Source organism: Atta colombica, unplaced genomic scaffold (assembly GCF_001594045.1).
Source record: "Atta colombica isolate Treedump-2 unplaced genomic scaffold, Acol1.0 scaffold140, whole genome shotgun sequence".
Taxonomy (NCBI): Eukaryota; Metazoa; Arthropoda; class Insecta; order Hymenoptera; family Formicidae; genus Atta; species Atta colombica.
In genome coordinates, this window is record NW_017259229.1 from 400,163 (window position 1) to 419,124 (window position 18,962).

The 18,962-nt window shown below is 35.1% G+C and overlaps 1 protein-coding gene across 1 annotated transcript in view; it reads left to right on the plus strand.

The window, feature by feature from the left end:
• The window catches only part of LOC108684846 (aryl hydrocarbon receptor protein 1), a 205,376-nt gene that overhangs the window by 156,019 nt on the left and 30,395 nt on the right, over positions 1–18,962 (plus strand). Inside the window, exon 4 of the mRNA XM_018189375.1 lies at positions 16,336–16,425. Within this exon, the coding sequence (XP_018044864.1) occupies positions 16,336–16,425 (90 nt within the window). The remainder of the gene's footprint in view (positions 1–16,335; positions 16,426–18,962) is intronic.

Below are 18,962 nucleotides of genomic sequence, written 5' to 3' on the forward strand. Positions count from 1 at the left end.
TTTTTTAAAGATTCTTTTAAGGATTTTAAGGAAAATATATTACTTAATATAAAATTATTTAGTATTAAATTATATAAATTTGAAAGATGCTTCAAAATAATAGACGTGTTTCTAATCAAATATAGTCGTGTTATTCATGGTAGCCTCAGTGAAGAATGTTCGCGACTAAGGAAAGTTAATTTGCTCACTTTAATGTACTTCCGCCGCGAACATGTACGATGAATATACTTATTAAATATTTTCACGCTTAGAAGCTTGGTTTCACGCTGCTAGTCTGATACATTATGGGGACATCTAATTTGTTAATTTGAATTGCTATCATAACGTATAAATTCGCATTACAATATAAAGAAAGCAAACGACTGAAACATAATATGAGATCCTTTCCGAGAAGTCAACATCCGACGCTCGTGAAATATCATATTATAATTAAAAATCATTGTGAAATTAATAATCACTTTAATTTATAAGATTATTATTTCAGTTTGTGATTCAGTTTGCGTTGCAAATTCGACAGTAATCGATGGGCAATTTATATTTTAAAAAATATATTTAAAATTTACGTACAGAAATTTTATCACCAATATTGTATCCTTGATCATGTTTAGCGCTTTTTGAATTATTTAATTTATTCCTGAAAATAAATTTGGAAGTATATTTTTTTGTATCATCCTTTTCTGAGATGAGCGTCAATGACAGTTGATCGATTGATAATTTCCAAGTATTGTACTATAAATTATTATTAACGGAACCGATTGAAGAATTTCTCAAGCGTAGAATTCAATTTTCATAATCAATATATGTACAAGAATATTATGTCAATTTATTTAACAAGGAATTAAATTTATCGACGAAGCACTAATGCATAGTAATTCTAGTCGAGAATGCAGTCTCTAACGTGACAGCAAGTATGGCGAAGACACGCAAAACAAGTTTCTTGTGCTAAATGCTGAATATTTAAGAAACAACTGAAATCAAATACACAGACTTTTCCCTTCTGCTACGTTAAAGTATCGTTTTTCATGAGTAGCGTGCAAGGAGGTACCTTTCTACTTACTATTCTCTAAACGGTATGCGGATACATTACTTCTACGAAAGTTTCCTCGCGTAAAACGTTTACTGCCCTTTTTCGTCACTTCTGCTGTGGCGCGCAAACACAAGGGAAGAGAGAGAGAGAGAGAGAGAGAGAGAGAGAGAGAGAGAGAGAAAGAGAGAGAGAGAGAGAGAGAGAAAAAAAAGAGAGAGAGAGAGAGAGAGAGAGAGAGAGAGTAAGAAAAACTGTTTCTCCTGAATCTCCGACGTAAAAGGTTCAAGCAGACCGAAAGCGTTCTTCGATCAACTCGACACGAAACCGTCGCGCCAGTAATTTGCCACACTAAACACCGCCATTTTCGTAAATCCGCGCACGAAATCAGAACAAAGAAAGGCCGAGAAATAATAATGAATATCACGTGTTAATTACTTATTTGAAATACTAAAAGTATTGAAAAACAATGCTTTCAATATTTAAAATAAATAATTAATTATTGTCTTTCAGTATTAGATTTCTACAAAACGACGTCTATAATGAGATTTTAAGATAAAAACTTTAATACTTAAGCCCTAAGAAATGAACCCATTACAGTCGAATGTGAAGAGATTAATCGATTGTGATTGATTAATTTTTTACGGCTAAAAGTTTAAGTTTGACATCAAAAGTTCGTTGTACTGAACTACATGTTGTACTGAAGGAAAAGATTGGCTGAATATGGCATAGCATTTTTAATTGGTTGCATTAGCTTATCGAAATCTTATACTAACATTGCAGATAAGTTAAAGCAACAAAAAATTAGCCGTTACAGAATTAAAAATGCCATATTTTACTATCTAATTTGCTGCAACAGCTAATCTTTTTTTTTTCAGTGTATACGACGCTTAAGGAAAATTAAACAAAATACATTTGATAGTTAATACTAAACTCTTTTCTCATAATTTCTCATAATTAATGTTGACTCAAATTGAAGTATAAATTCTATTACATATATTCTGTATGTGTACAAAATTCTATAATATTTATTTTTTTGTAAATTTGTTATGTGAAATGTTTCTTTTACTATTATATATAATCTTAGCTGGTGCAAATTTTAACAAATTAGCGCGAATGATGCTGGAAGACGCTTGATTGTCTCTGAAGTAAACTAATAAAACGCTGATTATCCGGCCGGACGGCCGGATTTTTCGATCGTTGAGCGAAACATACTTCGCCAATCCATTTCTGTCATCTCTCGGAAATTATCACCCGGCGCGAACGCACGATACACAGCGGGGGGCCCCCCGTTGAGCGCACACGGCGCTCTCAGCTTTCGTTCCTTTATGAAACTCGAATAAACTTTTCTCCAGCCACTAACTCGCGCACTGTTCGCGAGGAAAAATATGCAGGCGGCTGCATTTTTCGCATTAAGACGCCGCCATTACGCGAATAGCTATAATGCACAACGATCGACCAGTGAAAAGCGAGAAAGTCTTAAAGATATAAATAGATAAGAGTTCACATCTCGATCTCTCATAGATATCTTTTTAGGAGAATTTTAATTTACTGAAGATAAAAAATTCATAAAAAAAAGGTCTTAACAAATGAAATCATTAAATGAAAAGAGAGAAAGAAAAAGAATTTTAAATAAAATATTGGTAAAAAAATAAATTATCTTTTAAATCAAATAGACTTGAACAGACCAGTAGGGTTCATTTAGCAAGCCTTCAAAAAATAGAAACAATCAGAGTCTGATTACACAAAGAATTGCTTTCAGATCAGAAATAAAAAGATTCGCGAAGGTGGATCGCATTGATTTGCATCTTGCGAAACAGCAGGAATTTCGGGAGGAACAAAGGCGCGTAAGGTCGAACGAGGTGCTCAGAAAGCCGACCATACGAAACGTATTGCCCTCGAGATTACCCGTTAAAGCGCTGACAGAGCCGATCAAAATGCAACGAACCTGTACATTATGTTGTTGATACATCACTGCAGGCGAAATTCAGCGACCGGCACTAGCGGAGGCCTCGCGTTTCTTTCTCGTCCGCTCGCCTGCCTTGCCCCCCATTTCTGTACACGGTGGATCGACCAATTTTTACCCTGGCGCACAGCTCGGGCTTCGGTACAAATCACGCCTCTCAGTGACGTATCGCCGCGAAAGCAGCCATTTTGCTCTCATATTTTTTATTTAATAGCCACCAGGCTATCGTGTATCGCATTAATACGCGGCAGCTACGCCGCGCGGTAGCGGTAAAAGAGGGTCGTGGTCGAAGCGACCCCCGCCATCCGGTAACCCGTAATCATAACCGAGCTATTTTTCTCCCCCCCCCCCCCCCCCTCTCTTTCTCTCTTTTTAACACCATTCTTTCCTTTTTTTTTGCGATGCCCGCTACCACATCTACGCTTCTCGCAAATTCTGATTGCGAACCCTACACGAAGGCTACACCCTAAAGATGCTCCTAATGCTATGATACTGACAAAGTAATCATATTTTTCGTTGCAATTGAGATAATTCAATGGCAAAGCTGACATCTATAATTGTCAGGGAAGGAACGAGATGAGGATATCTTTTATATACGAATTTAAAATTATTCTATTTATATATTTTTTGGAATAAATAGTATAATTTACAAAGGTCCATTCAAAACGCTGGTCGTAGTAAACATGCTTACCTCCGAGACTTTGATTATTTTCAAGTCACGAACACTCGTGTCTACCGCACACACTACCGTCTCCAATCTGGGAACTCGTATTTTCATGTCGTTCGATGCTTTGAACACAAAATGCCACTTAAACGCGATCATAAACCCGAAATGACATGCTTCATAGTTGAATGAATTAAAAAAAATGATATTTTTCATGTACAGCTTAAGCGAACGAATATCGACATACACATTCATTTATAATAACGCGAATGTAGAAAATATTTATTCTTCATCGATTATTCTTAACGATTCTTTCTTGATTCTTTAAGAGTCGGATTTTTATTTTCTGGTTAACTTGTGATTTAAACTTATGCCTATTTCTGCTAGTTTAATTTTAATCTCGGTTCAACAACTAACTCTTTATCTTTTTTTAATTCTAAGAATTAGGAAAGATGAAGAATAAGTTGAACAAAGAAAATTAAATCACATTGATAGAAATGGATATTAATCATCACTTATGATGATAAGATGATACAAAAATTGTGTTTTTTCTAACCATGACGAATCACTAATAATCACTAAATTGGTTAGATTTTACCTGATAATACAAAAATTGATGATATTAAAACTGATGATAATGCAATCGAATGTAAGGTGAGTAACTTAAAGCAAGTATTAAAATATAAAGTGAATAACTTCTAATGTTACCACTACAAAACCATCAATACAACCAGAAAATTAAATACGGGACCTAAAAGTACAGCAAACGTGAAATATTTTATTCCTTGCTTTTACTTCACCCGTTTTCCTCTTAGAATCGTTCATAAGATTTGCTATCGTCGTTCGATCGACTTAATGATCACGACAGAACAATCGCTATTCTTTCGGGCCATCGAGCCAGGAATAAGCTCCACTTTCCACATCAATCAGGACACGGCGGGACTTTCCTCCACTTGGCGTGAGTATAAGATGCGTGTTATACTCGTGCGGGCACGCGGTGCAATTTAGATCACGTCTCCGCGTGAGCGAGCGATGCGCCCAAGTCGGCCTAAGTGAATTCTGTGTATGCGGCAAGAGTTAGCGAAGTAGCGAGTCAGAGCCTAGCTGGCTAGATGGAATGAGAAGGAACGTACGGCCAAGTTGATCACCGTGCTATAAGGTCTTACTTGTTGCTGATGGTTGCATGTCTGCCACGACGGCGAGCCGTGCCTTCTGCTTCCCGGCTGATTGCTCCGTATGCGAGAAGCGATAGGGAACTTCGTCCCGGATGGACGGCCGGCAGTTTTCTAACCGTTGAACCGGACGAAAGTTGGCGATTTCTGCACAAAGTGGGTGAACAGTGAATCGCTTTGGTTATACAGAGAAAAGACATGCTTCCTGGCCATATTTAGATTTAGGCTGTATGGAATGCGATATTATTTTATATCCTGAGAAAGCAATAAAACTAAATTCTTACAGAAATCAGTTTCATGATTCATTGATTCATGAATCATTGATGATTCATGAATACAACTTAGATACTAGAGAAAAAAATTTCGTAAAACTATGTAGTTGAGGCATTTTTTATATAACAAAGAATTTTAGTTGCTTCTATATATTTTTTGTCATTCTCTTATTTTTAATAACAAAAATATTTGTTTCTATTTGTTTATATTAAACAATGTAGTTAACATAAAGTTAAAATTCGATACATTTTAACCAAATTTTCGTTGTTACAGCAAAGTTTTGGTTGGACATTTTTCCTCGTGCAATTAACGCAATGTTCATAATATGTGTGTATTTATTCAAACTCTGTATTTAGAAGATCATGTTTTTATTGATTTTAGTAGAAAATTATTGACTGAAAAATAATTTTTTTTATCTCTCGATATCATCACGAATTATGATGAGTGAATAATTAAAAAGTCGGTGATACTTTTGAAACACGTGTGCATGATCTGTTCTAAATATAAAACATGCTAGCATAAGATAACTTATCGGACATAATTAAATGGCTTTCATGTTTTTTTTCTCCGGATAAAGTAACGTTGCTTGCATGCATGTCTGTAAGGATGAGGTTCTCTTTTCGCACTTGAATATTCACGAAGCGGCGCAGGTAATTTCTTCGCAGTAACCGCACACTCGAACTTTTATGGACGCGAACTATGCGATGTGTGTTACGGCACACACACAATGTATGCAAAGCCATTCAACTTTTTAACTTTCTTGACCGTGACTTTTCGCGGATTGACTATACTGAGAAGAGTGATTAACGAGTTCGTTTTGGCGAACACCCAATTTCGTCCATATTGAATCAAACGCGGCCATCGAATATATTCTTTAAATGCATCACAGGTCTAATAAGACTTCATTCTTTTTTCTTTTTCGAAATTATTATAAGCGGTAAAATTAGAGAGATATAAAAGTTACAGTAGTTTTTATATTTTTCAAATCAATTGGCAAATTAAACGCGATCAAATATATTCTTTAAATGAATCACAAGTCTAATAAGATTTTGTTCTTCTTGATGTTTCTAAATTACAGTGATGTAAGACATAAAGTTAGAAAGAGGAAAGAGTTACAGTAGTTTTTCTATTTTTCGAATTGACAATTTAACGAATTAATCTGCTCGTAAAAACCATTCTATTTAAATTAATATTCTATTTAAATAAAATTTATATCAAAATATATATTATATAATATTTAACATGTAATATAATCTTCACATTTAGTTATTTGCTTTATCTAATATATGAAGTTCTCATAACTTTTTAAATATCGTGCTTTCTCCTGTTACACATGTAAAAATGTATAATAAGCTAGTAAAAGTGACGTCATTAATGATTGATGTATTAAGAGGTAATATTCTAGTAATTAAATAATTATAATAATTGCGATAATTTATTATTGACAGTCATCAAGCATGGAAAGTCGAGAGAAAAGGAAAGTTCACATCTTAATTAAAGGTTTTATATATAGCTATGCTAAGCTGTGAAAGGGTTAAAAAGGCGATTGTAAATTAAGCAATGACGAGCAATAAAAAAAAACCATCATGCAGAAGGAAAAGCATCAGCCGAGATAAACAAGCCAGTCGTCATTAAATCGATTGAATTTAGTACGAAAGTCTAATAGCTGCAAACTTATAGATATAGCAGAATATATAGAAATAGAAGATTCTATTTAATAAAAATTTACACGAGAGAAGTGTTCCATAATTGCATGCTAAAATAATTATGAGTTTCATTTTTATTACTGCTATAATATTAATAATAATAATATTTATTGTTTTTTAAAAAAAATATACAGTTAACATCGAAAATGACATATATAGTTAAATGAATAATTATAACCATTTATTTCTTTCAATGTAATATTTTATTAACGATGAAAGAGGAGAGGGAGGATAGTGGTAAAAATATTAATTAATAAATTATTTGATAGTAAGAGAATAGAAATAACATTTCTATACTTGTCATTTTAGTGCTAATCATATTTTTATCTTTAACTTAACATTATAGATATTTTCTCATCTTCGACACTCGATGCATAATTTGATCAAAAATGCACTAAATGAAAAAAAGGAAACGCTTGGAATGTATCCAGACATAACGATAAATTCTAAAGAACATTAAAACGCGCAATGCGAAGGTAGGTTAGTAGGAAACCTTGACCATCCACTTCAATTACGTTTTATGGAACAGTGATAACACTCGAGTTTCATATAATTGGGCGTAATCATTAATGTAATGCGGCTTACTAATCCTAAAATTAGTGGAGGCCAAATGACAGCAGCTAGCAATTACACAGCATCGATTCAATGATATTAAAAGTATTCCCGTATATATTTTCTGTATAAGACAACATTTGACAGCATTTATCTTTAAATATCCTTTTTTCAACGACATCAATGGACCGCTTTCTTGATATATTCCTTGATCTAGCAATTAATCTTCTTAATTTTCTCTTTATAAGATATATATGAACTATAGAATTTTTATTGCTTACATTGAAATTTAAAAAAATTAAAATTTTTAATAAATTTAAAATATTTTTTGATAAGTTTAGTCCGTATTCTCAAACTCCTTTTTTAAGATATAACTCTGTTTCTTATTTTACAAAAATATGTAAAAATTATCTTAATTGTTGTGCTTAATCCTGCCGAATTCCCAAAATCGCAAAAATCTTTTGGTTTTAAAATTCTTTATTATTTTATATTATTGCTTTATCAATTAAAATGCGATGATTTTTCCTATTCTTTGTTGATGATTAAAAATACTTGAAAGACTTCCCGTGATAATTTGAGAATAATTCTGTGCCTCGCAATCACTATCATCTGACTTATATTAATATCATTATCGTCTGACATTTTAACCAGATTTAAATTACATAGAACCTTATCGCGCTTAACTTGTGCAGAGCATAATCATGTAGAGCCTACCTTATAATACCTAACATAACTTAGTCTCGTGTCTGAGCTACGCGAAATACTCGTCGAGTAAACGCATTGCTCGCAGCCGTCCTTAGGTAGCTCGTGCGAATCCGTTTGATGCTACCCGGTGAACTTTACGATATCAGCCTTGGGATGCTTTTGGAACGGTCGGTCGGATCGAGAGTCAAGGACATCGATAGCAGTATGAGCGGAAATCGGATGGAGAGAGAGCGAACGCAATTCAAAGACAGTGACTCGCAGTGAGTCAGAATATGCGCGTGAGAAAGACAGAAAGAGACGTGGGCTGAGTCAAAGGTAACTGTAGGTTGGGTGGGTGCATGGGATGGGATGATATCGGGTTAGGTTGGTAGTCGACGGGGCTCGCCTTGGTCTGGCACCGCTAGTCCTTCCCGTATTGATCGCGTGCTCCTTTCCTCCCTTAGATACCATGTCGACCCTCTTAAGCCTTACATACGGCCCGGGTTTGCTCCTACCTTAGGCTCGACCTTAGGCCGAGGCGTTCACGGCGGATCCACCGATTGGAAGTTGAAATCTATATAAATCCGATTAGCTTAGGTTATTGGTGCCTTACATGCCAGAAAAGATATTTTATTTATTTTGAAAACATGGTCTACGTAAAACATATTTCTCTGTACATTGTGTGGAAATTCAAACTTGACAAAATTTCGCCAATAATATTTCGGTTTGTAGTTTCGTAGTTTATTTCATTCTACTGTAACAGTTTTCCGAAAATGTAAAGAAAATTTTATTATAGACTGTGATATCTTTATTAACGAAAATGCTTTTATTTATAAAATTAATTAGATTTTTAGAAAGTTAAGAGTTGATGTTTTGTATCTTTTAGTCTTATTGATTGCTGTGTCAATACCACTAGAAATGACGTTTTCAAATTTTAATTTTTCTTACCAATGCAGATAATTTTTATCATTAGTTGTTTTACAAAAAAAAACAGAAATTATTTACTAAACAAATAAAATTATCTGGCGATTTAGATAAATATTCCGGCGTGTCAGATAAAATTATCTCATCCATATTCTTATAAGTCCATCGCAATATAAATTCAATTATACAATAATGGTTCACATTATATTTTCTAATAAAGATGCGTGAAGCGCATAGTCACATTTGCCATCTGATAGCATGGCTTTTGTTATGGCTACAAGATGGTTGCGAATATATGCATATTCGCGATCATGCGGTTTGAGGAAAGGGAGGTATTTACCGCGTCGTTTAACGGTCTTAACAGGATACGATGCCGAAGGCTTAATTAACAGAGGGGGAATTGTGAGGCGTCCGTCACGCGCACTGAACGTGTGAGAGCGACCAATGAATTACAAGTCGGGTGAATTTACAAAGATATCATCCCGTCTGAGGGTGCCGTAATAAACGAGTCCTTCTAAAACGCACTTATCGTACATTGAAAGAAAAGATTGACTGAATATGGCATTTTTAATTCAATGCAGCAGCTAATTTTTGGTTGCGTTAGCCTATCGAAATCCTATATTGACATTGCGAATAGGCTAATGCAACAAAAAGGTTTGGTGCAACCAAAAATTAGCTGCTGTAGCCAATCTTTTCTTTCAGTGTACATGCAAACGATGACAACGCTGCACTACGTGAAGCTGTCGCAACTGATAGACAATACAGAACAAGTATTTGTATACGGCATCGTTAAAAATCTCTGTTGCGCATTTCTGATACCAAAAAGTCCGAGAAATCTTTACGTCTATTACACTGAAAAAAAGATTGGCTGCTGCAGCAAATTAAATGGTAAAATATGGCATAGTATTTTAATTGACAGCAGCCAATCTTTTTCTTCAATATAGGAGAACTAAATTTCCGATGATGAGATTTTATTTGTTGATTTACATCTTTAAAATTTGAAATTAAGTTATAATCAAGATTAATAAAAGTTTAATACAGACGACAGTGTGCAATTATATATTTTGTGAAATAATTAAACATAAAAATAAATTGAACATTTCAGCCCATTTAAAACCATCTTCAGCAAGGTAATACCTATATTTCCATTTGTGAATTAACTAATGTTGATTCAATTGACTCTTCGTCTTTTTATAATTCTGCTAATTTCTTTGAACCGAAACGGCAGCGATGATTGTGGATATAACCGTCGTGATTCACATTTTATCGAAATCATTGCTAAGCGCGGTTGACAGTGTCCACAAAATTCCACAGCGAATTATCGGCATTAGTGAGCTGATCCAATTTCGTCGTCGGGTCGGTCGCGTGTTCGCTCGCGACACAATTAGTTGTCCGATAACAGAATGGAGCGAGGCGGCCTGAACCGAGATAAAACCGGGCGAGAAAAGAGAGATAGAGAGAGAAAGAGAGGAACAGGTAAAAATCAGGCTAATTCGGATGCGGTTTCTTTTAATCGCGGCCTAAACCGAGCGGAGTAAGACGGCGTAGCGCGCGGTATACCCGATCATAACGATAATAGCGCATGCAACGAAGTGGAGTAGCAAGCCGTTGTTGCGTATGGAAATGAAAAGCCATGAAAATCCGCTCCGACACGAACGTTAACGCTCAGTATCCATATTTAGCGACGGCTTATCTTCGATACCCTTATTGATCTCTAAATGCGAACGACTTCTCTTCCTCTTTCCCCGAGCATATCCTTTTTTCCTTCTGTAGTGTACAAACGTCGTTGTGCGTCACGTGAATTCCATTGTGGTAATACTTTGTAGACTTAACAGCTGATTAGAGACACGCGTTCGATTCTACCGCGACGTTTGAATTAAAATGCACAGCTCTGTAAGTTTTACACTTTCGCGATATCGCGTGTTTATCCACTGTGAGCCAGTATCCTGCACTTTTCCTGTAGAGAGAATTAATATGATCTTAAGTAACACGCTAAAAACAAATTAAAAAATACTGCTCGAAAAGAACGATTGTTGAATCATCTAAAAATTGAACTAGATAAAATTCAAAAATAATTTTGCTGAATTAAAATGAAAATTTTAAAATAATTAGGTATGAATTTTAAACATGATGAACAATACTGCACTGCTAAAAAGTTTGGATGTTGTCTACTAACCAGTTTGAGCGTCCTGTACATAAGTATTTTCATAGTCCAACAAAATTATTTTCAGATCTGCTTAAATTTTCTATTTAGCTAAATTTTTAGAAACTACAGCAAAACATTATTCTTTTTATATGAATCTTTAATCCGTAATTGACTTATGAATTTTTTGTTCCATGAATAAGTATTTTCGCGATCGACTTTAATTAAGTCTTCCAATGAATTGGCAAATTCGTGATGATTTGCATTTCCTTCAGCGATTTTAATTTTCTCATCTAATTTTATTAAGTGCCATGTGCGATATGATGACTATTGTTTCGCTTGCTTAAGATTGCTATATCAAGCTATACGAATGCAGAAACTTTGCGTGGCGTTTTTTTAAAGAAAGAACGAATGGAGAAGCGACTCATCGCGATATCAAATTTGATATTAAATCCGATACGGTATTTCTTTTCGTGAAGACGATGAAGAGTGGAAAAAAAGCAGGTGAAAAAGACACACACACACACACACACGCACACACACACACACACACACACACACACACACACACACACACACACACACACACACACACATGATTTTCTATTTCTCGCGTGAGCCACCCGGCGAATCAGTCGCGTGCCACTCGCGGGCGCACTCGCGTGTTCCGTCCAAGCGTGAACTTCTAATACCCCTTCATCCTCACCTTGACTCTCCCGCATTAGCAGGTCGCCAATAATACTTCACGCACGAAATCTTTCCATTTTCTTCCATCATGCGAGCGAGAGTCACGGGCACGGACATGAGCCCCGGAGCACAATCGGATACGCCGGTATGCAGATTGCGGAATCTCGGGCGATCGCGCTCTCAAGTTCAAGAAACTGAACGACGTTCCTCAAGTTCGGTGATCGTTCATCGGAAACTATTATAGATGTTAAATTAATTAACATGGATAATGCTCACCTAATCGAGATGCTAAATTTAATTCAATTTTATATCTCGATCGTGCATTAATCTATATCTATAGCAGTATTTTTTAATTTTTTTTCAATTTGCGACACATTAATGAACTAAATTTGTCGAAATATATTATTAGATATTTTAGTGCTGAATAAGTCTTTTGTCAGTTAATATGACGTTCTTTCTATTTTTTTATTTCATTGTTTCAAAATGATTTTAATTGCAATGATGTTGCTTTAGTCGAAATGAGATAAACACAATATAATTTGGATAATTTTCACAATTTTTAAAATATTTGTTATGCTTTGTGCATTGCTGGCTTTTTATTTCTACATTTTTTCGCTTCTTTTTTCTCACTTTTGCTGAATTGAAAAAGTTTAATCTCATGAATACACTGAAAGAAAAGATTGGCTGCTGCAGCAAATTAGATGGTAAAATATGGCATAGCATTTTTAATTGATTGCAACAACCAATTTTCGGTTGCTGCAGCCAATTATTGGTTGTATTAGCCTATCCGCAATGTCGGTATAGGATTTCGATTGACTAATACTACCAAAAATTGGTTGCTGCGGCAACTATCTTTTCTTTCAGTGTATATTTCGGAAATTCTGAAGATATTTTTTGTTTTGAATAATTTTTGTAAGAAATGAGAACATTCATTTTATGAAATGGATTAATTCGTGCTACTGTAAATATAACACATTAGAAATTGCATGATGCACATTGCATTTGCATTTACTTCGAGATATATCGTTCACCTAAATATTATTAGTATTTTATCGTAACATGAAACAACTCGAACGAAGCGATAATCGTAATCGTGAAGACTCCGTCGGTCGATCGAGAAAACTCGATTACCTCCCCAAACAATACAATTATAGTAGTAACGACGAACGAGTCTCGCGGGATGATGCCTTCCGTGGAATGGCTATGTCGGCCATTTCGTAGGGATGGGAAAGGGGAAAACACACAGGAGAAAATCCTATTATAGCTCCGTGTCCGTACGCGGAGTGGTACAGTATGGGGTGAAGCGAGAGGGTCGCTCACCCCCTCGGGCGCACATCCGTATTGACGCAACGTAGAAGCCCACCCTGCGGATTAACCAATCGAAACGCAGCATCCGCGCATGCGATCCCTCGGAAACGCGTGCCATTTTGTATGCCACGCTATCGCAGGGTGGAATCAGGGTGCCTGTTTCCGCGACCGGAAAATGAAACCGAGAGTTTGACACAGTGACATATTTAATCATAAGGGTTGCACGAAGGGTTGCATACTTGGTCGATGTGTGAATGAGTGACGAGACAGAACAAGTTTTTTTTCCATTAAATTGCATTAAATTTCTCGATTCCAAGGATATTTGGAAATGTAATTAAACGTTGCACTATTTTGTGTGAAATAAATTCTTATATTATAAAGTGGCAGTAAAATTGTACACTAATAGATTAGAAGATAAGTTTCTTATTTACGCTTTCTTTAAGAATTTAAGAATTTTTCACAAGAAAATATAACCCTAAAATATTATCCTAGTAAGTGCAATGTTACTAGAAATATAAATTCCAATTTTATTGAGAATATTAAATGGAGAAATGCAAATTTTGTTACATTCTGAACTGACAATATTTTCATTGCAATATTCACATTGCAATATTCACATAACATATACATCTAATCAATAACATCTTGCCAATGACCAAAGCAAGATTTGTAAATACTTTCCAAATATATAATCCAAATATATAATATAATCCAATAGATCAATTCAAAATTTATTTATGTAAATTTACTTATGAAAATCTGCCTTTTTGAAAAAAATATGTCTAAAAATTTCAACTGTGAAACTGTTAAACCGCGCATTACTACGATAATTACTTAATGTTTTCCTTCTAAAAAATATAACCTTTATTTTACCTCAGCATTAATAAGATATTACAAAGTCCATCATTCTTTGTAAGATTGTCGGCAACTATGGATTAAGAAGCCGCGAGATACCTGCAATTATTGCAACTTTACTGGCACACATCGCGTCGGCGCGTTGAAGAGAGACAGTTATGCACCAGTATCTTTTATGTACCAAAATCATCAGAAGAAAAGCAGCAAAGACGAGAATCTTCTTTAAACAGAAATAATTATTTTAACTTATAAAAACATTATAATAAAATAATCAATTATTTTTTAAAAATGAAAAAGATATTTTAAGATACAGGTTTTTCTGCATATTATATTTGAAAGTATTATATTTGAAAGTACAAAAAAATTTTACGGCGATTTAAAATCTATCAAAAATTATTTCAAGGAGGCTACGTAGTTTTTTTATTAATAATAATTAAAATGAAATCAGAAAATTTTCATTTAAGGTATAAAATTGTATTGTTAAATATAAATATTAACTTTATTGAATTGTCTTATGTGTTCATTTTTATACAAAAAGTATAAATTTCTAAGTGGAGTTAATTATTGCAGAGACTGTATATCTGATATCCTTAATTTAATGGAGCCTTGATTTAAGAAGCTGTTATTTATTTACACGTACGTCATCATAATCGCGTGTTGAATTAAAACGGAATTGTTGAAATAAAAAATTTGTTGGAAATTAAATTAACAAGCCTGCGTATAGCTGAAACAGTATGTCTTCTTTCTACGCTCTGGCCGGTTTTGGCGTTGCTCGTCATATTTCAGAACAATAAGTTTCCGCGGTCTGGCGTGCCTGGCACCGCCACCGTGAAATAAAACAAAACAATATACATTTAGCTCACAGAAACGCGGAGAGCGGACGAGGCTTTAAATGGTTTCCTACCCCGTTTCCGAGCGGCGTAGGGCGGCGGGCCGAAGACTGCTAAAACTGGGACGGATATTTTCGGCTTCGATGCGCCGCATTCGGCTCCGTTGTGCCGAGGGCTCGTTTGGTATTTGCCGGTATCGGGACCGCCGATAAATGGGAAAACTTTCCCGGGGCGTTTTCAACGCGTTCCCAGCGAGAAACAACGCTCGCCGCCCTCCGCTTTCCGAAAGGCAACGCACCCTTCCGTTTTCGTGCCGCCGCACTATTCTCGCGTGGCGGCTCGAAATTGCTTCTGTATTTCGGAAAGCTTAATCGTGTGTGCCACGTCGGATTACGTGATTTACTTGAATTATTCTTATCGATATACCGGTAGCCTTTGTTCTTAAGATTCATTCACTCCAAAGTTTGCTTTTTATAGGAAATTCTGCTATCATCATGCTACAAACATTATTGGACATAATAAATTATCAAACGGATTTTTTCGCTCAGTTTTTTCGCTCAATTTTTTATCTTAAGTGCAACTTGCACTTTGATGTTATTTTATAATAATTTGAAAATTTATAATCTATAAATTTGATAACGCAAAGTAATGCCCATTTCCACTAATATAGATTAACTTTAATTTCGATTCAACTTATACTTCGTCTTTTTCTCTAGTTCTAAAAATTTAAAAATTTATGGATATGAATTGTTTTATTGATTTTTTAACTATTAGAAGATAAGTTTATTTATTTTTTAACTATTAGATAAGTTTTGTTGTATTTATTTTTTTAATTAATTTTATTAATTAATATTCTTAACTATTTTTTCTTCTTATGTTTAACGTATAAAATTTAACGTAATTTAACGTTTATCGTATCGATCGATTCTCAATTTCGATATCTATTGGTTGAATATTACGAAGGTATGTTTCCTTCTCGTGAGAAAGCTACGAGAATAACAGGTATTTTGGGCTTCGAGGTGAACACTCGAGTTGTGCAAGCTCGTTTGATATTTGCTGGTATCGAGTCAGCAGACAAATGAGAAAACTTTCTGGAACGTTTCCGATCGATGCCACTGCAAAACGCTAACCTTCGGTTTCGAAAAGGCAACGTACCCTTTCGTTCTCGTGCCGCCATTCTATTCGCACGGGGTGTACTCCCGCATACGTCTAACAACGTCTAAACCTGTATTTTGCTGTGCCCCTAACTTATCCGTACCACGAATTAGCCTCTTGAGCCTCGATCCGATGCAAACGGAGCAGTCTCTACTCGATTATGTTCAATACTGAACAATTTTACATGTTTTGGTTGATTGACTATCGAAAGAAGACTCAGTTTCGCCGTTATAAATTATTATATTAACATAATATTTTTATAAAATGGAAAAGTGGATGTTAACATTTTATTCAAAATTAATTAATCTGTGTATGTTTGTAGTATATGTACTTAGTTGCTTTCACGTACATTCATGTGTAATTTAATTTGTCGGATCGATTTTCTGTTCCAGGCACTGAATGGGTTCCTGCTAATATTGACTTGCGACGGAGAAGTGTTTTTCGCTACTCATAGCATAGAGAGTTATCTTGGCTTCCATCAGGTATGATTGTTATAATTAAGGCGTTGTATTAATATAGCAAAGAAAAAGAGAGATACAGAATATAGAACATTAAAATCATTATATTCAGAATAATAGGCGTATTATATTACTATATAAATACATTATAACATTATAACATATGACATTAAAATAACATTATAATATTATATGTAAAACAAGCGGAACAAATCGTTAGATAATAATATAATTAAAATAACAACTCTTTTCACATAATGCTGTTTTCGAAATCGAATATCTAATTTTATCCGGCCTTGACGCATAAATCTCTGCCGACAAATCCGAATGATGTTTGGAAAATCACTTGCGTATTTTAAAGGTGAAATCGTCGATGTATTTATAAATCGAAGATGCTTGCTTGATTTGTCTCCCCTTTGCAAGGTAATTCTAGAGACAGTTCACCCTCGTTGTTAGTTTATCTTCAGTCAACGTGTGTCCACACCTAACATGCGGCAGTCACGCCAACGCTGTCAAGTCAAGTTCGCCGTACGTGTCACGTTTGCCCGAGGCATCATCCCTTTTGCAAGACAATGTACCCATCCACCAGGACTGACGGCCGACATACATTTTTCAGTAGTAACAGTGGGTCATCGACGCAAACGAGCAACACGCTCACGATATTGTCTGGCTCAGCTTAGACAAATCTGTTTGATGCTCGAATGGAAAAATCTCAATTTACTAACTCTTGTAGAAGAATCATGTCTAAATTTTGCCTCTAATAATTCATGATTGTCAGATTTGTAAATGTTTCTATCTAGAATAATTTTCGAGTTACTTGAGAAATGGAGCATGATTGCTGGGGAACATTAATATTAAAAACATTCTGAATGAATGAGACAAACGATAAAAATGTAAATCAAGTTATAATGAGCCATAAGAATTGGACCTGTTTTTAAAACAGGACGTTTTTTAAGACTTCCACATTGGATTTTTCATGATGATCGTCAGAAGCAAAAAACATAATGAAAATTCTTGCAAAATAAAAATTAACATAAAAATATTTTTTTAATAAAACAATATTTGCATTTGATAGAGTATTTGTAAAGTACACTGAAAACTTATTTTTATTTCGGAATAGAATAAAATAATATTTATTATTTATTTCAATTCGATAGCTGTTATAAAGCTTGTTTTTTAATTAGCATACACTGAAAAAAAATTAAATGTTAATAAATATTTGTTTGAATATTTATTTGCAAGTAAATACTTACTCAAAGAAATATATTAATGTTTAGAATTTGTTTAAATGTAAATCAACTTCAAATATATTTTACAAATCTATTCTATTGATTGCAAATGTTGTTTTATTAAAAAATATTCACATTTTATATATTCACATTTTATAACACAGTATATATTTTCTCGTTTCTGACGTCATAATTCAAGATGGCTAAAATGAATAGGCAAGAGCATTAATATTCAATATGATAATTCGACGAGTTCTTTTTGCAATTCGATGTTCAGACGGCGTGCGGCGATGCGCCGGGTCTCAATTATCGCGATTTCAATTATCCTAATTCATTGTGAGCGGAATCCGGATTCGGCCGTGGTACACGTCCGTAGTCACGGATTTGCATACGCGAGTGTCTCAAATAAACGTGAATTGTCGAATAAGAGACTGTTATCAGAAGCGGGATGCCAGATCGAAATTGCGACGATCCTTAATTAATTATGACATCGGATAATCTTGCTGGGCAGAGCTTCGTTAAGGGCGACGTAATTCCGGCGATTTTATTCGGCCGCGACAGCGACGATCAGGAGAGGATCGTCTCCGGCTGGTTTTCTCGGAGTGGCGATGCACCCGCGCGGTGTGGGAACCACGGAACATCCGATCCCGATTCGCCGTGCAGACCGAATCTAATTGCGCGGCCACGATCCACACCGTTGCACATTCGATTGCTACCGGCGTTCCCGCGCACGATCATTTGAATACTTCGGCCGGACCTCGCTCGAACACCGAGGTTTCCCCTTAATGATAAAGCGGCTATGTGTAACCACAGCCTCGGCGCGGACTATTGGTTCCACGCGAGAGAATTGTGTACACAGTGTAGAAACCGATTTTATGCTATATTCCGCCGATGCATCGCCCGTGCTCTCAGCGTCCATTGTTCCGTAACCCGCGACTTGATGACGGCGTGAAGTGTGTCGATGGATTCCTCATTTCTCAAATTCGCCAAATCCTCGGTGCCGAAACGCGAAATCGATCACAGGAATAATTCATGTTTCCACATACAGAAGTTTGAAGAATGATAAATAATTGATAAATGTATTATTTAAGCTGAGAGTAACTATTTGTTTATATAAATGATCATCTGAGATGTTTTTACATCTTAATTAAAAATCGTAAAAATATCGAAAAAAAATAGTACAGCAAAGCTATAGCTTATCTACTGCGCGGATTCAATCTATAACTAAAAAGATTTAATGATTTAACAAATCGCTAATGTTATTCAGTTCTGTCAACTTTACTACTTTAACACAGAAAACTGTCCGTATATTATGTCTGTAGTTTTGTTAAA